Genomic DNA, 23,216 nt, shown 5'->3' on the forward strand with positions numbered 1-23,216 from the left:
CCGGGGTGGGTGGGGACTGGGGAGTAGGTGGTGTACCGCCAACTCTGCAGCCACGAGGAGAGGAGAGCGGAGTTCTGGAGGCCTAAACCTCCAGCTTCAGAGCCTGGGGGTGCTGGCTTGCCCTAGCCCCTGGTGCAGCCTCTGAGCAGCTGCCTATCTGTCTGGGGCCTGAGAGGCTCCCGGGAAAGAGACCATGGTTTCTGGCTGCTTGTCAGCTGAGCAGGGCAGCCTCTCCCTGTCAGACCTAGGTTTTCAACCTGTAGATCAGGGAGTGGGACCGTCCATCCTTCCAGGTCTCACTCATCTTTACAGGCTCTGTGGTCCGGGAACCCTGTCTGCAACTCCATTCACAGTCTCCCGGGTGGAGTTTGGTGGGTGCTGTTTTAAAATGTACCTGGGACTTTGATTTTATTCAGGTAGGGTGAGGCCAGCAGGTCAGGAGACGGCTGCCATTGAAAAGGGGAGTTTGTTATTCACAGCCCTGAAGACAAGGGGCCCCATGGGCAGCACTGGGGTCTGTCAGGAGGCCGTGGGAGCAGGGAAAAAGGCAAGGCTGCGAGCATTTACTGTCGTTTTCCTGGGGCCCCCAGGCAGGGTGAACAGTTGCGTCGGTTCAGGATTGGATAGCCTGAATCGTTCCGGCAAGCTCCAGGCTCTCGGGCTAGTGACCGGCCTGCGTTTGGTAGGGCGGGAGGACGCAGGGGTGAGGGAGGCTGAAAGCACGTTGAGGGTAGGCCCATGATTGTGGGGGAGGCATATCAAGGGCATGTTCTCAGCAAGTGTCTCGGAATTATCTAACCCTGGGAAGGGCAGTCCCTCCTCACAGGAAGGCCTCCAGATGTCTAAGCATCATAAAATATAGAAAAGAAACAACACAGCCGATACTGGGGGCAGTTCAGGGCACTTCCAGCTCATAGTACTCTGTGTGAGTTAGGAAAAAGCGCCCCTGTGGGCAGGTAGAGCAGGGTGCACGGCTTGGTGAGGGTTTCACCTGAGCCAGGCACCCAGGACAGGAAGCACCTAACAGTCTTCCTGGCAGCCCTGGAAAGGTGGCCAGCTTTAGAAAATAGAAATATAGGGCCCTCAGTTAAAACTGAAGTTCAGATAAACTGAATAATTTTTAAATGTAAGTATGGCCTGAAAGTATGCACCATGCAGCATTTGGGACATCCTTATACTGGAAAGTTATTTATTGTTTATCTGAAACTCAAATGTAACTGGGCATACCCTGTTTTATCTGGCAACCCTGGGCCTGGCTACTTCTGTTCTCCATCTCCTCCTCTGACTATACTTTTAGGGTTTTCACCAAGGCCAGCTGTTACCCCAAGAAAGAGAGGGGGGGGAAGACAGACAGAGCTACACAGCCTTGAGAGCCAGAGAAGGTCAGGGGAATAGAGCCATGGCGTGAGAGAGGAATGACAGAGAAAGACAGAGATAGAGAGACAGACAGAAACAAAAGCGTCAGAAAGATGTACACACAGGGAGAGCAAGAGCTGCAGGGACAGGGACAGCTGGACCCTCCCCATGCCGTCCCCACCCGTCCTTCCACCACCTGCCCTTCTGCCTCTGGGCCTCACCTTGGAGTAGGTGGCCCCGTTGATGACCTCTCCCTTCCGCAACCAGATGATGGAAGCCGCGGGCTTGGCGTTGTCTGCGTGGCAAGTGAGGTTGAGGGGGTCCCCTGCCCGCAGGCTGATCACTGGCCCCCCCAGAATGACGGGGTCATCGGGTGGCACTGTGGAGAGAGGAGGAGAGAGGTCAGGCTGAGGGCATCTTGCCCCTCCAGCCAGGCGGCTGAGCTGGTGAACTTTATGGCACCGATGACAAACAATAATTATCATACTTTAATAAAACATATAATCCCCTTGTATTATAACAATGACGACTACAGCAGTAATCCGGGACATGTGCATTGCATGCTTATTTGCCGAGTGTGTTCCTATCATGGTCTCATCTTCTGCTCAGGACGTGCCTGTGAGGGGACAGGGCAGGCGTCCTTAACCTTGCTCACGGATGGAGGAGCAAAGCTGTAACAGCTGTAGTTTCTTTCCTTTTAACTTCTTCTTTTTCTCATAAAACAAAGCTGTCACATCTGTTGTCTGATTTAGTCCTCACAACAATCTTTCTAGGTAAACATTATTATTATCCCAATTACAGACATCCAGAAACTAGGGCTCAGAGACTGGCTCAAGGCCACACTGCCAATGAGTGGCAGAGCCAGGGTTGGAAGCCCTGGCCGCTCCTTTTCTCTCAGGGGACAGGGGACAGAAAACCTTTCAAGACTCAGGCAGCGTTCAGTGGGCTGTGCAACCCCTGGCATGTCCTTAGCACCTGGTCCTTCCAGAGCGGTTCCAGCTATAGTGGTCTGGTCTGAGGCCGGTGGCTCCTCCTGGGAGATGGGGAGTCCCACAGCGCCTGCGCAGGATGGGGAGTCCTGCACAGAGCCTGAGGCCTGGGGGAAGGTCCATAAACATTTGCGAACTCCAGTGGAGTCACCCCCTTGATCCCCATGATGACCATGGGATGCAGGGCAGGCAGTTATGATTCTACGTGATCATCATTTGGAGAAGAGGCCCAGAGAAGTCCGACGACTGGCCAGAGGCATAGAGCCTCTTGTGATGTGCGTGCTTGTGGACACATGGAAGCCGTCAGGCCTCTGAGGCTCCCTGCCTCCCCTGCCTGGACAAACCACAGAAGGGGCAGATCTCCCTGGAGACCACCTGAGCAATCCCTGCTGTTCCCCTCCTGGGAGGGTCTGGGTCAGTCAGTTCTGGAGGCTTGGGAAGGGCTGACTGCGTGTTTGCTAGTGAGTAACAAAGGGCTAACTGAGTGATAAGCGAGGGTCCTCAAACAAGGACCCTAGCTGCCCGAGAAAGTCCATCCTTCCCCCCAGGCCCTGGGCAAACTTCTGCGCTGTGTGTCCCAAGAAGGTGGCCCAGCAGCTGCAGACACTCCAGGCTGGTGCCCACCCAGAGCTCTGCCATCCTGTTCACCCTCCCGAGGGCACGCTCCCACGGCCTGCGGGCTTCCCTCCTCCCCACGGCCTCCCACATCTGCGGCTCTCCTAGTGCACCCAGGAGGCGCTGGGCACACCTTCAGCTGGGGCTCTGCCCTCCCTATGGCTTGAGGAGGCCTGGTTCAGAGCTGCAGCCCAGTGAGTGCCAACCCCAAGTTCCGTATCCTGAAGGAAAACAAATTCTCGGGGTGAGATGTCATCACCAGCCGCGGGACTGCTCCTGGGATCTTGGCCCAGGGAGGCAGTCTGCCTCATCCAACCCTGCCTAGTTTCTCTGGGGGGCCTGGGCACAGATGGTGGGTGTGGGCTGGACAATCAAGACACCCCCTTCACCCCGCCCACCTGATACCCCCTCATTAGTGCCACTGGCCTCCTGGGTGTAGGGTGTGGCTTGAGAGCAAAGGGGGGCTAATGAGGGCTTTTCGTCAATGAGGGTGGGCATTACATTTGCTGCTGAAGGAGTTTTGTCTCCAGGGGATGTGGGCTCCTTCCAGCAGGGAGGCTGGGGCGGGGCTCCTGCCCCCTTCCTTCTGTGGAGGCAGCTCTCTCCCCGAGTGTCCAGGGTGGAGGTGCTCCCGCTGAGCTTGCTAAGGGCCAGGAAGGCTGGAAAGAACCACTCGAAGATTCAGGGATGAGTAAGTAAGCCCAGTGGCGTGGAGCGGCGAGGGTGCCCTCCGTCAGGGGTGAAGCCGCAAAGGCAGTCCCTTCTGCTGGCTTTGTTCCCTCAGATATAAAGTGGGCAAGTTCAACAAGGGACTTGGCACGTTCTCTCCAGCACTGGCATTCTTAGCCCTGGCTGCACAGTACAATCTTCTGGACAGGACAATCATGGCCACACTGACCACTAACCTGGTCTCTGGAGATGGACCCCAAGCAGCGGCAGCTTTGAAAGCTCCCAAAGCTCCACTGTGTGACCAAGTTCAAAAACCAACTGTCCCTGGGCCTTCACTCAGGCTCAGAACACCTGCGACGGCAGCATGGAGCCTGAGGAGGCCTTTCCAAGAACGAAGGACGGCAGTGTGGGTGGCGTCCTGCCGGCCTGCTCCCCGTGCTGCACTGGGAACACCGGATGAAGGAGTGAAGATGGGGGAGAGGGGCGTGGGCCGAGCTGGGTGCACACTTGGCGCACATACGCTCACACAAACACCCACCTTCAGAATGGGTCCTGATTACATCTTCCCAAATAAGTGGTTATCATGCCGGTTATTCATGTAGCTATGCATTATTGATTGGCCCTCGCCTGGCTGCACACCAGATGGGGCGGGGGGCGGGGTGCAGATGGGGCTGGGTGCATGAGCAGGGAGTTTGTTTGGGGGCCCACAGGCTGAATAGAAATCAACAGTCGCTCTGGCAGCTGCAGCCCCGTGTAAGGGAGGGCGACTCGTTACCTCTCCATTCAGAGGGGCCCAGAGCTGCGGGGCTGGGAGGGGGGGTGGTCTGGGCAGCCTGAGCCTGGAGATGCATTATTCATGAAGCCCTCGCAGGATTGGTTATTATCCTGAACCACTACAGAGTTTGTCTCCTAATTTTTAATCACAGGGAAGGTGGAAATGTTAGCCTTTTGTGATTAATCTGCAGATAAAAATAGTTGACTGTTTTGGTGGTGTGATTGTTGTCAGTCAGAAAAATGCATTAACTGTTGGGTGACTGAGGCCTGGGGATGGACCCGAGTGGATCCTGGAGAAGCTGGTTCCCAGGGCTGGAAGCGGGCCTGGGGAAGCTAGCACCCCGCCTCGGACGAGCGGCTGCCGGTGTGAGCCGAGCCCCGGCTGGCTCTCGGCACTGCTTATGAAACTACAGATCACGTGGATCGGGGCTCCTCTGTCACAAAGGTGGCTGGCTACGTGCAGTGGACTCTCCTGGCACCCAGGTCTTGGGCAGGCAGCTGGGGACCTCCCTCCCTGCTCAGCGCTGCTCTCCACCCGCCCTGCAGATGGCCACCACATGGGGGCACCGTGTGAGGACTTTCCCCAAGCTCTGCTGTCCAGGGCACCGAGCTCCTGTGGGGAGGCGGGCAGGGAGATACAGCGCAGAGCTGCACTCACAGAAAGGAAACTGAGGCCGGAAAGCATGAGCATCTGGCCAGCGTTAGCATGAGCGGGGGCAGAGCAGGGTGGGCATGGGCCTGAGAACAGCACCCTGACTCCAGCTGCAGGTAGAGCTGTCATGGTTTTTATGGAACGAGGGTCTTTATCTCACTTTATAGAAACAAGAGATTCTATGGTTCACAGTCACATAGAGCCACTATAACCAGCCCCATCGCTGTCTGTGAGAAGTGCTCCCACGAAGGCCTTGGGCTAGAGTGTATGCCAAGGGTCAGCACCTGACTGTCCTCTGGACCTGTGCATAGCCCCTGAGTCCAGTGACAGCAGGGCATCAAACACGTAATTCTTTGGTCTTCGTTGCCGAGTTGACCAACCTCATCCTGACAAACTGGGAAAGTTCTGCTGGTGCCAGGCCTTGTGCAGTGTCATGGGGGCCTGGATGGTTGGTGTCTTGGATATCCCATAGGGGTACCCCATAGGGGTACCAGCATGGACATGGAGGTTTTGTTGGCCAGGGACAGCTGAGAGGTGCTGGTGGCACTTCGGCAGAGCACGTGTCTGTCACAGAGCTCTCTGGGGGCAGAACGAGGCTCCTTCAGCCCCCACACCTGTGTTCTCAGTGCACTCTGCTCCAGACCTCGCAGGCTGCCCAGAACACAATCTGCACTGCGAGTGACTGCTCCTCCAGCCTGGCCTGCCTCTGGGACCACTGCTATCCACTCCTCATCGCTGCCACTCGTGGCCTTTCTGTTTGCTAAACAAGCCAAGCTCTGGCGGCACTGGGCCTGGCCCTGGCTCTGCTCTGTCTGCAGTGCTGTCCTCTACAGCCTTGTTGTGCTGGTTTTGCCTTTTAAACGTGGGCACGGCTTTAATCCACATCCGTGGAGCGGCCACGTCATAGCCCCTCGGCTGCTCTTCCTCACACCGCCTGCTTCATCTTCTTCACTGGGGGGCTCATCTGCTCTGTCTCCTTTCCCTGGAAGGGGGCTCCCTGACGACACAGGAGGACCCTGTCTGTCTGGGTCACTGCGGTATTGCCATGTCTAGATCAGTGCCTGAGGCAGAGCAGGTGATCAGTAAATATTTGTTGGATGAATAAAGGAAAGATCCCAGGTTGGGATCTCCCCTGGCTTTTCCTCCTGAGGTTGGCACTGTTATGTTGTGTGTGTGTGGGTGAATAGAGCTGGGTGGTGGATGAGGGACTGCTGGGTGTGGGCAGAGAGGAGGAGCCCCTGGGCCCTGGCTGGAACTCTCTATGGTGTGAAACTCAGGATCTGGCTGCTTCCTGCATTTCGGAGAGGAGAAGCCTGGGCAGGAAGGCCTGGTGGTTGTGGTGGGTGCTTCTCAGCCTGTTTCTTGGTAGCCCCGGTTGGCTTGGGCGAGGAGAGACCTCAGTCTGATTTATCTGGATCATGGGCTGGGAAGAAGGCTGCAGGCTAAGCAAGGTGACGATCACAGACACCTGGCTGAGGGGCAGGAGCGGGTTCACTGCGGGCGCTACCCTTCTCTGCTGTTAGGCATCAGCGTTCAGTCCCAGGCCCCCAGGACTCAGGTGGGTGGGAGCTCTGGGAATGAGAACTGGCTGCAGTGGAGGGAGGCGCCAGGCCTCTGGGCAGCCTGACCAGCACCTCTCACACCTTCAGCATCTCCCTTCATCCCAGGGCTCCAGCCGCAGCCCTGCTCCCAGTGTTCCTGCCTCCCCCCCAAACTTTCTCTTTTCATTTCCTCCATCCAGCCACTGAATGCTACAGTCTGGGCAGCTCACGGTTGAGAAAACCTGCCCTCCAGGAGGCCATTCCGCAAGCCTGTGCCATGTGCTGTGTGCTGTGTGCCCAGAGGGACCTGTAGCACCTTGTTACCTAGGAGCTTGCTACCAGTGCAGCTGCTGGTGCGGCACCCCAGGACCTCCCGCACCAGGCCTGGCATTGAACACGGACCCCGGGTGAGCCGTATGACAGCAGTGTTGGAAGAGCCTGCTCAGGGGCTCCTAGGAGTAATTACAGACTGAAGAGCACTTTGAAGGAAAGGCTCACTGGACAATGAGAGAACCCATGGGGCCTTGAGCCTTCTGCTCTGTTCCCTCCTCACCTTCCCGGGTTAGGTTAGAAAGGGCCTAGATGACCCACCAGATGCTGGGTTTGCAGGCAGCGATCTCGTTTCATAACAGGTTCCTCCGCACAAGGCATTTCCTTGACCTGAATGCTGGAGCTCTCTTTTTCCTTCTCCTGGGTCTCCCTTCCCCAGCCCTCAAGACCTAGCTAACAGGCTGCCCTCTTCATGAGATCTTTTTGGAATCTCCTGGTTGAACCTAGTGACTTTTGTCTATGGCCCCTCAGCCCTGGGCGTCCTCAGGGCTACCTGCTCCATGGCAGTGATCTGACATGTCTGTCTCTCCTAGGCCGCAGTGTCGTCCTTCCTCGGTCCCCATCACCTGGAGTAGTGCCTGCCACACGGGAGCTATCTCACATTATGTTTGCTGAGCAGAACCTGGTCTAGTCCATTACTTTACAAGCTGTATGGTTGTGGGCAGGTTATATAATCTGCTAACCTTGGCCCTCTTGTCTGGCAAGTCGGGTACTAAAGACACGGGCAGTATTATTACGAGAATCACCTTTTATGACACGGAGAATGCGGGCAGGCTTTGCAAAGGGCTATAAAAACAGTGGTCGTGTCTAATTTTTAGAATGATATGTAGTTTCTTTGCTATGTGAAAGGCACTGTGCCAAGGTTCCTCTTGTTTTATTCTCAGTTTCTTTCAAAACAGAAACTGTTAGGATCTCTGTTTTATGGATTAGGAAACAGGCTCAGAGAGGGTAGTACTTGGCAGCAACAGCAGGTAACTGGTAGAGTTGGGTTTTAGACCCGGGTTTGTTTGACCCTGTAATTTGTTCTGCTCGAGTCAGAGCAGCTCACAGGCCACCCTGACGTGGCAGCAGCCCCTCACAACCCTTTCCATCACCCCTCCTGCTCGCATTCTGATCATTATCCCAGTACTGGGACCGGCTCTGCCTATGCCGGCGGCATCAGACCCCGCCGAGGGACTTTCAGAGGGCGAGGGAGCACGGGCCTGGCAGACAGTTGGTGCTTGAGAGGTGTCTGCTATGGGAATGGGCAAATGATGTTTGTGGTTCAGATCCACTCCTTGCTAGCTTTGTCCTCTGCCCAGGTTCTGAGACACCTGAAATCAGTCTCTGTTCCTCACGCACATAGACGCGCCACCTCCTGGCCAAAGTGCAGAACCGCAGAATGTAAAGATGGGACTTGGGGAACTTGGGGGATTTGGGGGACTTGGGGGACTTGGGGCATACGGCTTTTAAGGATATGCTCAACATTCATTCAGAAAATTCATACTGAGTGTCCACTATGTTCCAGGCGCTGTTTGAAGCATGGGGACACACACACACACACACACACACACACACACACACACACAAAGAGCCCGCCCTCGTGGAGTTTATATTCTAGTGGAGAGATAGACTATAAAGAATCCATCCATAATATATTGTTGGATGTTGATAAGTACTCAGAAGACAAGACCAGGTGGGGAACGTATAGATAGATCCTGAGTGGGCCTCCGGGATCCTCTTCTGTGCTCCCCTATCTGCTCTGGCTATCACATTCTGCCTTCTTCCCACCGCAGCTGTGGTCTGCCCCAGAGCCTGCTCTTCCTGGCACGTGCCACTCCACTCACTGTCTACGGAGAAGCACATCACTTTCCTTAGATGCCAGCAATGTCTGTATGCTGATCAATCCCAAACTTGCGTATCTCTACTGTGGGGGATGGCACCATTGGACAACAACTGAAGCCAGAATCGCAGCCCTTTCTGGATTTGATTCTCCTTCCTCCTGCCTTGTTAACTATCCTGGTAAGTTCTCTGAACTCTCCCTCCAATGTGTCTCCCCACTCCATCCCCAGAGTCGCCCTGGCTCAGGTGCTCACCATTTCTTGCTTGGGTTTTGCTACCCAGCACTCTCCCTCATTCCTCCACACTGTCCCACAGTGGTGTTCACAGAAGTCTGGCCACTCACCCACCCAAGCAAGGACCCATTCGCTTGCCATTTGCTGACTGTTTGACACTGTAATGGCCCAGTGTTGTACGGATGCTGTATGTTGCCGGTTCTCTAAGCAGACGGGGCTCATTCCCTTGAAAGATTGTGGAAAGAGTGCCTGGGGCTTAGGAGGCGGTGCTCTGTCTCTGTGGGAAGGTAAGGTTTCCCTCCTCCTTTCCCCTGGTTTGTCTGCACAGGTTCCCCAGGTGACCCCATGCTGCCCCGCCTAGCTTGGTCTCTCCCTCCCACCCCTCTGCCCAGCAGGAGGCCATTACTGCAGAGGTGTGCGTGAGCCCACTGGCTCCACAGGGAACAGAGATGAGCCATCTCACCTGGGCCCAGTCAATCGCTATTCAGAATCATTGTGTTTGGAGGTGGTTTATTATGCAGCAAAAGCTAATTGATATGTTTAGTAGTAAACTACTTTCTACTGGCCCCTCAACTGTCTGGGCTGCGGCAGTGTCTCAGAACTGGACCCACAGCACGCACTCTCCATCCCACCCTATGCTCTCTACCTCCGGTGTGGCAGGGTGACTATTCTGGAAGCTCAGTCTCTGCTACTGACAGTGTTCACCGGCTCCCCACTGCTCCAGGCCAGAAACCGATTTCCCAGCTTGGAGGGCATCCGAGGGTCTCTACGGTTGGGCCTTCTCTCTTCAGCTCTTCTTCTTATGCTTGGGTTGGACTGCCCTGTTCTCCTCCCTTTAAGAACTATGTGCATTTGCTTATGAAGTTCCCTCTGCTGGGAATGTCCTGACCTTGAGTCTTAATGAGCTACAGTAGAATCCCATCATCTCTTCAAGTCAGTTCAAAGACTACCTTTGCCTCATTAATTCTTGGCCACTCTTTAAGATTGTTACCTCCTCCAGGAAGCCCTCTCTCAATCTCAGCCCCTCTCCTCCCTTGTCCAGCCTCCGCTCTACCCTAAGACCCTGTGCGACTTCCACAAGCTCACGTGGCCCTTGATGTCACTGCCATCGGCTGCCCCTTAGCATGAGTTCCCGGAGGGCTGGCCCATGCCACGTTCTCTCTTCTGTTTATCCGAGCATTTAGGTGTCTGGCTCACAGTGAGCACTTAATAAATATTTGTCGCCTGGTGCCTTGCCTGAGCTACTGCGTCGGAAGCCAAGTGCCCTGGTTCCCTCAGCACTGTGCTGGGCCTTCGACACTGGCGCTCGGCACAGCCCACGTGCACTGACCTGCGGGCAGTTTCGGTTCCCTGAGTTCCAGAGCAGGAGGCTCAATGCCGCTCTGCATTTCTCCACCAGCCCTTTGCCTTGGAAGTAGTAAGACAACAACAGCAGTAATACTATGACTGATAGCTAACACTGATAGAGGGCAACGAGACTGCTAGGGCTTACAGTACTACTAAAGTCATCATTGAATCCTCGCAGCAGCCCTATAGACAGTAGATACAATGACTATGCGTGTTTTAGAGAGGGAGCTGAGGCACAGTGGTTAAGTTACTTGCCCAAACAAGCAGCGGAGGCTGGTCAGATGGCTTGTTTCAGCTCTCATTCTGGGCCCTGAGGCGGCCCCTGTTGGCAGGTCAGCACCTTGCTCTGAAGCACCCATGAAACCACGCCCTGATGAGGAGGCAGTGGAGGTGGGCGGGGGAGGGGTCTCCTAGGAGGAGGGCCCGGGGTGGTGTGGGGTGTGGGGAGGGCAAGGGGGCAGATGCTGTCAGGGACAAAGGCACACAAAGTCACTTGTTTTCTCGTCAAATTAGGAAGGGTGAGTATTCTATTTATTTCAAATTAAACCTTAAAAAAGGATCTGAGCCTGACCTGTGGTGGCGCAGTGGATAAAGCTCTGACCTGGAACGCTGAGGTTGCCGGTTTGAAACCCAGGGCTTGCCTGGTCAAGGCACATATGGTAGTTGATGCTTCCTGCTCCTCCCCCCTTCTCTCTGTCTCTCTCTGTCTCTCTCTGTCTCCCTCTCCCCCCTCTCTTTCTCTCTCTTTCTCCTCTCTAAAATGAATAAATTTAAAAAGAATCTTTAAAAAAAAAGGGCCTGAGCTGTCTTATCAGTGAGGAGCCACTTGTGAGGAGAAGGATGTTTCACTATTCCTGAGCAGACAAATAAATCACAGGACATACTCAGAGCAGAGGGAAGGGACAGAGTGGTGGCAGGGGCGCCAGACAGAGGGCCTCTCACCAACAGCTGTGTGTGTGTGTGTGTGCATGTGTGCACATGTGTGTGCCATGCGTCTCTCTCAATGTGTTCCTGTGTGTATGTGCCTGTGTGTGCCCGTGTGTCTGTGCATGTGTGTCTCAGTGTGTGTGCACATGTGTGTGCCCCTGTGTGTCTCTGTGTTTATGTGCACATGTGTGTCTCAGTGTGTCCCTGTGTGTGTGTGCACATGTGTGTGCCCCTGTGTCTCTTTCGGTGTGTCCCTGTGTGTGTGTCTGAACATGCAGGTGAGGGGGTGGGAAGCACAGGGTGTGAGTGCCGGCCTTGGGTCACCTGGGAGGGGCTGTCCTGCTGAGGATGGGACTTGCTCTCTCTAGCTCAGCTCTTGTGCTGGCGGCCACAGGACCACGTGAGAGCCCTTTGGCGTGTTTGCGCTAGTGACTAGCACATATGAGCCTGCCCACGGCGCCGTGCAAAGCTCTCAGCTAGTTCTGACTCTGACTTGGTTGGAGGTTCTCCTAGTCAGCTTGGCTGGGCCTGGAGGAGCTGAGCATGGTGGCGTGGGCTGTCACTTGTTTCTTTTAATTGAATTATAATTGACATACAATATTAAATTAGTTTCAGGTGTATAGCATAGTGATTCAATATTTTTATACATTACAAAGTGATCATGGTAAGTCTAGTTACCATCTGTCACTCTGTAGTTATTACAATATTTTTCACTCTATTCCCTGTGCTGTGCATGACCTCTGGTCACTTATTTGCATTGTATCTACAAGTTTGTACCTTTTAATCCCCTTCACCTATTGGCCCTGCCATTGACTTACTTAAACTTCATGGTAAACTCAAGCTGTGGCCCTTGTAGTGTCCTTATTTTACAGATGGGGAAACGTGAGGAATAGAATGCTCAGTCTACTTGAGGCAGGTCACACAAGTAGTGGAACCTGGCTCAGGTCTCTGCGCACCCAGCCACCACTGCTAACGTCGGTGCCACAGGCCACATGGGAAGGAGCCCCGTCTCGTTGGCCCGCGTGGCTTTCCCAGCTCTCAGGAAGCCATCCTGACCCAGCAGAGGCTGGCATGACTGGAGGTGTCTGGCGGGTCTGGAAGTAGAAAGCAGAACCAATTTGCTTGCTTTGGCTGCAAGCTCCCCATCTGGCTGAGAACCTCCCGGAGGCGTTTGGTGGCGTTCCCTCGGGAGAGGAAGGAGGCCAGGGCAAAGGAGATCTTCCCAACTGGTACCTGGAGCCTCAGCAGAGGCGGATTTAATGGTGGGTGTGCGCCCTGGGCCCCGACTTCTGAAGGGCCCTGCAAAACCCCAACTTTACACTTCTTTCTAATGACACCAAGTTTGGTTTCATATATGCAGTTTTTAACATTAATAGTACATAATATTTTTAATTTATTTAAAAATATGGTTAACACGTATTTTTCTTTTCCCTCTCTCCTTTTTCTAAGGGGCCCAGTATTTTCTTCTGTGCCTGGGGCCTCAGCCAACCCTAATCCACCTCTGAACCTTAGATGTCTGTGCAGAAACTGAGGGTGCCCACAAAGGGTCACCTCATTAAGGGGTTTAAAAAATAAACATGGGAAACTCCAGCGCCCTGCTTCTAAAATGAGAGGTTAGCAACACCACTTCTTCATGTGAAAATGTGAATTTGTTCCACACGGCGCGTGGGTGAAGGTGAGAAGGGAAGACGGAAGGAGAGAGTTGCTGTGAGAAGTGCAGGGAGAGGCGCACAGGGAGGAACAGGCAGAGCGAAGGGGAGAGTGGAGCGAAGAGTCGCCCAGCTCAGGGCAAAGGCCCTGTGAGGAGGGACAGGTGTGCCTGTCGTCAGGGAGAGCCGGAAGCCGATAGCTGCGCTCCAGGGAGGGAAGGGAACAAGTAAGGTGCTTTCTCAGAAAAATTTATTTCTGAGAATCCCAGAAAACCCCTAAATTACCTTTCAACTTTATGCAAAAATTTTGAATCTACTATTAACTAGAATCCTAAGACAAAAAAAAATCACATTCTTTTATGATCTGAGCCCTTTTTTTGAAAAAGTACAAGTCCTAAATTTAAAAAAGAGCAACACTTAAAGAAAATTGGACAGATATGTGCAAAAAAATGAAACTAGACGACCTTCTCACACCATATACAAGGATAAACACAAAATGGATTAAAGACTTAAATATTAGACATGAAACCATAAAAATTCCAGAAGAAAACATAGGCAATAAAATCTGAGACATTTCTCATAGCAATATTTTTTCAGACATATCTCCTTGGGCAAGAGAAATGAGAGAAAAGATAAATGGGACTACATCAAACCAAAAAGGTTTTGCACAGCTAAGGAAACCAACAAAACGAAAAGACAACCCACTGAATAGGGGACCATATTCGCCAATACATCTAATAAGGATTAATAACAACAATTGATAGAGAATTTATAAAACTCAACAACAAAAACACAAACAATTCAATTCTAAAATGGGCAAAGGACCTGAACAGACACTTTTCTAAAGAGGACATACAGATATCCAATAGATCCATGAAAAGATGATCAACATCACTAATCATCAGAAAACTTCAAATTAAAACCACAATGAAATGTCACCTCACTCCTGTCATAATGGGGTTCCTTAATAAATCAACAAACACGTGTTGGTGAGGGTGTGGAGAAAGGGAACCCTCGTGCACTGTTGGTCAGAATACAGATTGGTGCACCCACTGTGGAAAACAGTATGAAGTTACCTCAAAAAATTAAAAATGGAACTGCCTTTTGACCCAGCTATCCCACTTCTGGTAATATATCCTAAGAATCCCCAAACACTAATTAGAATATATGTGCCCCTGTGTTCATTGCAGCATTATTTACAATAGCCAAGAGTTGGGAAAAGCTGAAGTGCCCATCAGTAGACAATTAATAAAAAAGCTGTGGCACATTTACTCAATGGAGTACTATGTGGCCATAAAAAAGAAGGAAATCTTACCCTTTGTGACAGCATGGACGGACCTGGAGAGCATTATGCTGAGTGAAATAGGCCAGTCAGAGAAAGACAAGTACCTTATGATTTCACTCATATGTGGAATCTAATGAACAAAATGAACTAACAAGTAGAAACAGACTTATATACAGAGAGCGGGCTGACAGCTGTCAGGGAGGGGGCTGAGTGAGGGAGGTGGAGGGATAGAGCAAAAAAGGACAAAAAACCCCTTATGGACATGGTCTGACCAGGCAGTGACGCAGTGGAGAGAGCGTTGGACTGGGATGTGGAGGACCCAGGTTCGAGACCCTGAGGTCGCCAGCTTGAGCACAGGCTCATCTGGCTTGAGCAAAAAGCTCACCAGCTTGGACCCAAGGTCGCTGGCTTGAGCAAGGGGTCACTCGGTCTGCTGAAGGCCCGAGGTCAAGGCACATATGAGAAAGCAATCAATGAACAACTAAGGTGTCGCGATGAAAAACTGATGATTGATGCTTCTCATCTCTCTCCGTTCTTGTCTGTCTGTCCCTGTCTATCCCTCTCTCTGACTCTTTCTCTGTCCCTGTAAAAAAAAAAAGCACAACAAAACAAACAAACAAAAAAACCTTATGGACATGGACAAGAGTGTAGCGATTGCTGGGATGTGGGGAGGTAGAGGAGGGTGTGGGGGGATAAATGACGATGGGTGAAGACTTAAGTGGGGTGAACACATAATATGGTGCACAGAGATGTGTAGAATTGGGCACCTGAAACCTGTATAATTATGTTAAATAGTGTCACCCTAACAAATTCAGTAACTACAAGGGCAACACTTGGAATTCATTTTTTTTTTTTTTTTTTTTCATTTTTCTGAAGCTGGAAACAGGGAGAGACAGTCAGACAGACTCCCGCATGCGCCCGACCGGGATCCACCCGGCACACCCACCAGGGGCGGTGCTCTGCCCCCCAGGGGGCGATGCTCTGCCCATCCTGGGCGTCGCCATATTGCGACCAGAGCCACTCTAGCGCCTGAGGCAGAGGCCACAGAGCCATGCCCAGCGCCCGGGCCATCTTTTGCTCCAATGGAGCCTTGGCTGCGGGAGGGGAAGAGAGAGACAGAGAGGAAAGTGCGGCGGAGGGGTGGAGAAGCAAATGGGCGCTTCTCCTATGTGCCCTGGCCGGGAATCGAACCTGGGTCCTCCGCACACTAGGCCGACGCTCTACCGCTGAGCCAACCGGCCAGGGCGGAATTCATTTTTAAAAAGTGTTTTACTGCTCATCAATAGTTTGGTATTATGGGTAATTTTGAAATCTCTCTTCTTCATTTTTCACAGAGATCACATTTCTCGTCAGGAATTGGTGAGCGCTGAATTTCACTTTATACAGGAGGGGACATTCTGGAGTCTTCACAGTGTCCCAGGACACTGCCACGGAAGACGCCTGGTTGCAGATAGAGGGCATCACAGGAGGAATCAAGTCATGCCCCACTCTTGGCGGCTCGGGTGGGGGCTGTGGCAGGTTGGGTCGTGCAAGTTGACTCTGAGAGAAGTCTGAGAAAATTCAGTGTGTGCAGCAGGCTGTCAGACCACCCCTGACCGGAGTGAAGGAAGCACAGGTGGACAGAGGGACAGGTGGCAGCTTCGGGAGGGCTAGCAGATCCTACATGTGCTGTGAAGCTGGATGGCCTTCGGGTTGATGCATACCAGAGCAGGGGACAATCTTTTTGTGGGGACCCATCACAGAAGGAGGCTTCCTTTTTTTAGCCGCCAGTATTTCCCAGAGGGGCTCAGGGGCCACGCTCAGGGGCCACCTGTGGCACCCCAGCCATGGAGGGAGTGAGTCCTGAGTCCTCTGTCCTGGATCCTGAAGTGCACATCACAGCGGCCATGGCAGGGTGATGATGCCTGGGCCTTGGCTCCCCGAGTGTCCTCTCCCTCCTCACGGTTAGCTGAAGTGGGAACTGTTTGGCACCATAATGCTGTTTCAAAACACAGCCCTTCAGGGGAAGAGCTTGGGTGTTTGGCAAGGAGATCTCAGTCCTACTGTGTGCTGTGGGCCCTATTCAGCCGGCAGGGAAGGGCTCCCTCTGTGCCTCTGCCCGTTCCCACAGCTGGTGTTTGCTCGTGTCTGTGGGGAAGGAGTGTCGGGAGGTAGGGGAGGAGCACAGGCTCTGCTTTCAGACACACCTGGGAACCACCTCCCAAGTGACCTTGGGCAAGTTTCTAAACCTTCCTGCGCTTCAGTTTCCTCATTTGTAGAGCAAAGCTAACATCGGCCCGCGGGGACTGGACCGAAGGAGAACATCTGAGTCGCGCGCGGAAAGCAGCGGGGCTCCGCGGAGGCAGCGGGAGCCTGTCAGTGCGCAGTGGCCCCGGGTGCTGCTGCGGTCCGCTATCTTCTCTCCTGGTGGATGGGCTGCTCCCCTGGGTTAAGACAGAGTGTCAAGAAAGGTCAAGTCTGATATATGACTTGCAAATATTTTCTCTTATTCTGTAGGTTTCCGTTTCATTGTGTTGATTGTTTCTTTTGCTGTGCACAAGCTTTTTAGTTTGATACAGTCCCAGCTGTTGATTTTTGCTTTGTGGTTTGTGCTTTTGGTGTCATATCTAGGAAGTCTCTACTAAGCCCAATGCCAAGGAGCTTTTCTCCTATGTTTTCTTCTAGGAGTTTTTGGGTTTCAAGTCTTATGTTTAAGTCTTTATTCTAGTTTGATTTAATTTTATGTAAATAAAATAGTGTAAGGTGTAAATGAAGGTTCAATTTCATTCTTTTGCATGTGGCTATCCAGTGTTCCCAACATCATTTCCTGACAAGAATGTCCTTTACCCACTGAATAGTCTTGGCTCCCTCATCAAATATTAGTAGGTCATATATCTGTGGGTTTCCTTCTGGGCTCTCTGTTCTGTTCCATTGATTTATGTGTCTTTTTTTTTTATGCCAATACCATACTGTATTGATTACTATAGCTTTGTAGTATAATTTGAAATCAGATAGTCACTATAGTGTGATGCCTCTGGCTTTGTTCTTTTTTTCTCAGAATTGCTTTGGCCCTTTGGGGTCTTTTGTGGCTCCATACAGATTTTAAGATCTTATTTTTTCTCATTGCTGAATAGTATTCATATCTATCTATCTATCTATCTATCTATCTATCTATCTATCTATCTATCTATCGTCTATCTATCCTGCATCTCTTTTATCCACTCACCTGCTGATGGTTGTTTCTATATTGTGGTGATTGTGAGTAGTGCTACAATAAACATGGGGGTGCAGATATCTCTTCAAAATCCTGATTTCAATTCCTTTGAATATATACCCCAAAGTGGGATTACTGGGACATATGGTAGTTCTGTTTTAAATCTTTTGAGGAACCTCCATACTGTTTTTCCTAGTTGCTGCATCAATTTATATCCCCACCAACAGTGCAAAGGTTTTTCTTACTCTGCTCATCCTTGACAACACTTGTTGCCTCTTGTCTTTTTGATGACAGCCATGCTAACAGATGTGAGATGACACGTCACTGTGGTTTTGATTTGTGTTTCCTTGATGATAAGTGGTTGAGCACCTTTTCATGTACCTGTTGGCCATTTGTGTGTCTTCTTTGGAAAAAAATGTATATTTAATTTTTCTGCCCATTTTTAATCAGGGCTTTTTTTTTTTTTTTTTTTTGCTGACTTATATGAGTTCTTTATAAGTTTTGGATATGGAGAAAGATGCTATACACATACACACATACATACAATGGAATACTATATAGTTATGAGAAATAAGAAAATCTGGCCATTAGCAACAACTTGGGTGAACCTTGAGGACCTTGTGTTAAGTGAAATAAGTCAGACAAAGAAGGACAAATACCATGTGATATCACTTGTATGCGGAATATAAAATGCTAAACTCTGAGAAACAGATAGTAGAGTGCAGGTTACCAGGGGCTGGTGAGTGGGGAAAATGAGGAGATATTGTCGACAGGTATACACTTCCAGTTATAAGATTAATAAGATCTGGGGCTCTAGTGTACCGCATGGTGATTACAGCTAACAATACTGTATTATGTACTTGAATGTTGCCTAGAGAGTAAGATCTTAAATGTTCTTACCACAAAAAAAAAGATAATTATGGGATGGGATGGAGGTGTTAGCTAATGCAGTGGTGGTAATCATTTTACAATATAAAAATGTATCAAATCAACACCTGTACACATTAAACTTACACAGTGTTATAAGTCAATTATGTGTCAATAACGCTGGGAAAAGAGAGCTCAAGTTAGTGCTTATGTGTGATGTCAGAGAAGCAATGTCGACCGTGGTGTCTTGTGGTGACAATGCCATGCATAAGCTTATCAGATCTGCCCAGAGTGCCCTACAGGGCAGGCGAGCTGTGACAGGGCACAAAACTGGGAGGGGGACGGGCCTGGGATGGAGAAGGGTGCTCCCCAGACACCCCTAATGTGTATGCTAACTCTCCAGGTTGCAATACAAATGATCACAAACCTACCAGTGAGAACTCTGCTGGGTTCTCCCCTGCCCTGTAATTATGGGCAGTTACTCTCACACTCCAGGAGGTGGATAGGGACAGGCTGTTCCCTGGGGAATTAAAGCTGAGGGTCTCAATCCTCAGAGCTTTTCAGTGGCAGAATGAGGGTTTTCATCTTATATTCATGACTTCAAATCTAGGGTTCTTTCCACTTGGTTACTCCCCAGCAGGGGCTGGGAAGCCTGGGTGGTGGGAGGGCTCAGGGTACTCATGGTCACATGGGGAAGAGACCCCCACCCTGAGTGGTGACCTCATGGGCCAGCTGTGCATCAGCCCTGATCCAAAGAGCTTGAGTTTTGCATGCCTGGGTCTCCTTTGGGCTCACTCAACATGCCTCCACCCTCTCTGACACCCTGGGGCCCAGTTTGGCCCTTCGCCCTTCGGGGAAGGCGGGTCCTGTGGGCCTTTCCTCTGCTGTCATGATATAGAATGAGAACCTCCCTTACTCGTGTGTGTGGCCTGGACCTCAGCTGGTGATCAGCTCTTTTTGTTTCGAGTCTAAGTGATCATTTCTGAGGGAGAAGGACATTTTCTTCCCCCTTTTCTGCATCTAGCCTCACTCTTGCTGGCCATGTGGAGGCTGACCCTCACCTGGGCAGTGTGAAGGCACCGTGGGCCTTTCCATCACCCACCTCATGCCTGCCACATGCAGCCATGTGCGAGGCCATTACCCATTGTGTAGTGACCCTCATGCCCTAGAAGGTGGGTGGGGAGGGGCTGCTCTCTTTTCCTGAAAGGTCTGTTCCTTCCTTTCTGACTGCAGACATCTACACGATCTTCAGGCTTTGCTCAGATGCCTCCTCTAACCTCCACTGGACTGTGACTGAGTGTCAGGAGAGCATGGACAAGTCTTGTCCACTTGTGTGCTCCAGTGCCCAGCATGGCACATCAGCCAATCCAATGCTCCTCTTTGCCCTGCAGGGTTTGCTGTGCAGGACTCGGGGTGGCTGGGTGGAGGAGCCTGGCTGGGGGTGACTTCTTCCAGGAGCAGTCCTGTCTTACTTTTTCTGTCTTCTTGCCTCAGTTGAGAGCTTGAACAGAGACCAGACTCAACAGATGAGCATGGAGTAAATGGAGGCATAAGAGGACCCCTACATGAAGGGGTGCATAGGAGACACAGAGCTTCCAGGGGGGGATGCTTTGGGACAGGCAGAACTGAAAACTGTAGGATGTATTGAGTAGTCTATATTCTAGAAAGTCCCCTCTGGCCCTATGCGCACTCTATGTGGGATTCATGGGCCAGTTTTGGAAGTGGTTGTTGTTTGGGCTTCTAAGGGCCTTTCAGGTTTGAATTACTGAGGTTAGGCCTGGGCATCTGGTATCCCCTGGCTCTCCTGAGACCTTGGACAAGTCTCTTACCCTCTGTGCTCCTCACTCTCCACCTTCAACACCCCTTCCTCTGGGACCCACCAGCCAGGCCTAGGACCCTTGGGTCCTTAATTATCTCTCCTCTTTTTGCTGTCTCCTCCACAAGCCTTCCCTTTCCCTTTGATTAGCAATCGAATCACCTGGCAAGCATTCTGGGCACGGTGGACGCTCTATAAAAAGAGACGAGACAGCACCGAGCTGCTGTGAGTGTCCTGGGATCAGCCCAAGTCAGAATATATGGCGTCCAGCCCAGATCTGCCTCACTGTCACTGTGCAGTAATCAGGGCGTGTAAGTGCTGCACACATTGCTCCAAAGGCAGAAGTATCGCTAGGGAGCAGCCCAACAGATGCTCCGAGGAGTGGACGGTGTGAGGTGCTCACTGCTTTTTGGAGGTGAAACGTATTGAATGTGTCTTAAAGTCACAGTCAAGTCTCCGTGACAGGCATTCATATTTGTGGCCAGAGGCCTAGATAATCCAAACCTGGTATATAATTTAAAATGTCATTTGCATTTAACTTTGGAATGCATTGTGTGAATGTGTGTGTTTATGTGTGTGTATGGAGGGGGGTAAAGGCACTTTTATTCTCTGGTATATTTATTTTAGACTTCCATTACTATTAATTTGCATTCAGTGGACATAGCCACTGGGAGAGGTGGGCTGAGCTTTCTCAGCTTAAGCAATCCTCAGCCTGGGCTTGTTCATGAGGCTGGGCATTGGAGATGCCCAGGCCTGCACTGCACAGGTGCTCCGAGTTCTGCGGGCTAAGATGCCGCCTCAGTGAACGTGCCACTGGGGCCTCCCTGTTACTACTGGCCTTGGACGTGTTAATTGGTTCTCCAAGCCTGTGTATTTCTCACAAAATGGGAGGGGCAGTAATACCTCCTTTGAGGGTTAATAGGCTGATTATGCAAGGAGGCATATGTAAAAATCTCTGGAATTATTTATTATTAATATACCTATTAATGCTTATCCCCTCCCTCTTTATCTCCTAAAGTATGGTTCTGCTTCTCACATCTCTGGTCAGATGGAGGTCTGGGGATCCCAGAGGCCACGCAAAGCTAGGACTAGTCCTTGGGGTCAGATGGAGACCTCACTCCTCTTACTGGAGCCTGAGGTTGGGCAGAGATGGTCATTTGCTCTTAAAGCCGCAGCAGGTACACAAGGCTGAGTAGTGGACAGCCCACCTGCTCAGGGAGAAGCAGGCTTCAGAGAGGAGGAGGGCATGGTACCCTCTCAGAGAAGGGGTGGACTCTGTCTGGATTCTGGGCCCATTTAGTGGTGGAGAGGAGTCCTGAATGGAGAGAAGGGAGGGCTTCAGATCGCCCTGGAACTGCTATCCCAAAGACGGGACCTGAGCCTCAGGCCCACCGCTTCCTAGCTGTGTGAATTGGGCAAGACTCCCTTCTCCAAGTCTCAGTGTCCACATCTGCACAGTGGGCCCGACAGTAAATACTGTCAGCATGTCATGAAGGCAGGTAGGATGAGCAAGCTTCTGAGCCCAGAGCTCGGCACGGAAGCCAGGATTCAGTGAGAAGGCTGTGGGGTAGGGGGCATGCCAGGGACGACTTCTGTCTGGGTGAGAGGGCTTGCCTTTCTCTTCTCTCACTGATCTAAGAGGGAAAAGGAAGCACCTTCCAAGTAGATCCAACCCCAGGCACCTCCTTCTCTGCTGCATGAGGAAGTGCCCAGAGAAGCTGAGTGACCTGCCCACAGTGACTCAGTGACCATGTCTCCCAGTGTCTGGCAGCAGGTTTGTTTTCTCAGAAAGCATGTTCCAGAATCCAGTCTTGTAGTGTCTTTCTTGCCCTCAGTGAGCCAGAGGCCCCATCCTTGCTTGCCTCAGTTTCCTTTGGGCTCGTTAAGTACAAGGATGACTTACAGATAGACAGCAGTAAGGAAGAGGTCACTGGGAAAAGAGTGGGGCAAAGTAGGTTTACAGTTTTTTTTGTGTGGAAAATAATACAATAATAAATAAATAACAATACAAGAATAAGCTCTGTCTCGTGTACTTACACCTGTAAACCTACTTTTGCCCCACCCTGTATAGAGAATGGTCAATCTGTAGCTACCATCTGCACTGAAATGGGAAGATGGACTCAAGCTGCAGCATGGTGGAGTAAGGTTAGATTTTGGGAAGAACTGTCATTAGAGAAACAGCCAGGAGAGAGAGATCTGGTCTCTCTTTTGCCAGAGCTTTTCCCCCTGGTGTGGTGACATGACTATGAGGCAAAGGCCCTCTCAGCTCATGTCCACTTGCACGCTTACTGAGTTTTCCTGAAGTTTCTTTTCTGCTCCCGATTAGCCTCTGCCTGTCCAGTTCCCTGGGAGGGGCTTCTGTTTGAAGAGGGACGAGGGGCAGTGCTGAGGGTCCAGAGCACAGGGAAGAATGGTACTGGGGTGGGGAGAAGGAGGATGGAGCTTCTAGTTCCCACTGATAGTAGCCTCTGCTCCAGGCCCACTACGAGGCCATTGTTATGGCTTCCTGTGAAACGTTGATAAATTCACTCTGAAAGGGCCCTTTCTTATAAGTGGTTTATGCCTCAACAGCTGTCAATGGTGAAACACCAAGGAGCTGAAGGGGCTGAGGTGGGCTGTGCTGGGAAGACTCTGGCCTCTTACCTGCTCGGAGACCCGGCCCCCTGAGCACACGTTCTGAGGCTCAGAGAGGGATGCTCAGAGGGCAGCCCGGGGGCCCTGGCTGGAAGCCGAAGGCCACAGGACTAAATACAGACCTGTGGGCATGACAGGGAGGCTGGCCTTCTGGAAAGGATGGGCCAGGCAGTGAGGGGGGAGGATTAAGTTAGACACAAAGCAGAAATTTCTGACGCAGCATTGAATGGCCAGAGAGTTCATGGAACGGCCTCGGTGCTCCGGCTGACCAGCAAGAAGTGGTCATTTGCAGTGCGTGTTGAAGAGCATTTCCCATTAGTATTATTTTGAACCTCACAGTGACCCAGTGAGGCAGGTGGGTCAGGGCAGGTTGGGGCCAGCAGGGATCAGAGAGTTGCCCAATGTCACACAGCAGGAATTTGCGTTGGAACCTGAACTTCAAGTCCAGAGCGGTCCCCTCCCAACCCCTCCCTGCAGTCTCGCCCCAGAGCCACTGGCATCCTGCACGCATGTCCCCA

General features: G+C 51.6%; 1 protein-coding gene across 2 annotated transcripts in view; it reads right to left on the bottom strand.

The window, feature by feature from the left end:
* KIRREL3 (kirre like nephrin family adhesion molecule 3) overlaps window positions 1-23,216 on the bottom strand; it is a 546,205-nt gene that overhangs the window by 41,224 nt on the left and 481,765 nt on the right. For both annotated transcript variants that reach the window (XM_066365207.1, XM_066365206.1), the window contains exon 5: window positions 1,578-1,735. In XM_066365207.1, coding sequence (XP_066221304.1) covers window positions 1,578-1,735 — 158 coding nt within the window. The remainder of the gene's footprint in view (window positions 1-1,577; window positions 1,736-23,216) is intronic.

Source organism: Saccopteryx leptura, chromosome 2 (genome assembly GCF_036850995.1).
Source record: "Saccopteryx leptura isolate mSacLep1 chromosome 2, mSacLep1_pri_phased_curated, whole genome shotgun sequence".
Taxonomy (NCBI): Eukaryota; Metazoa; Chordata; class Mammalia; order Chiroptera; family Emballonuridae; genus Saccopteryx; species Saccopteryx leptura.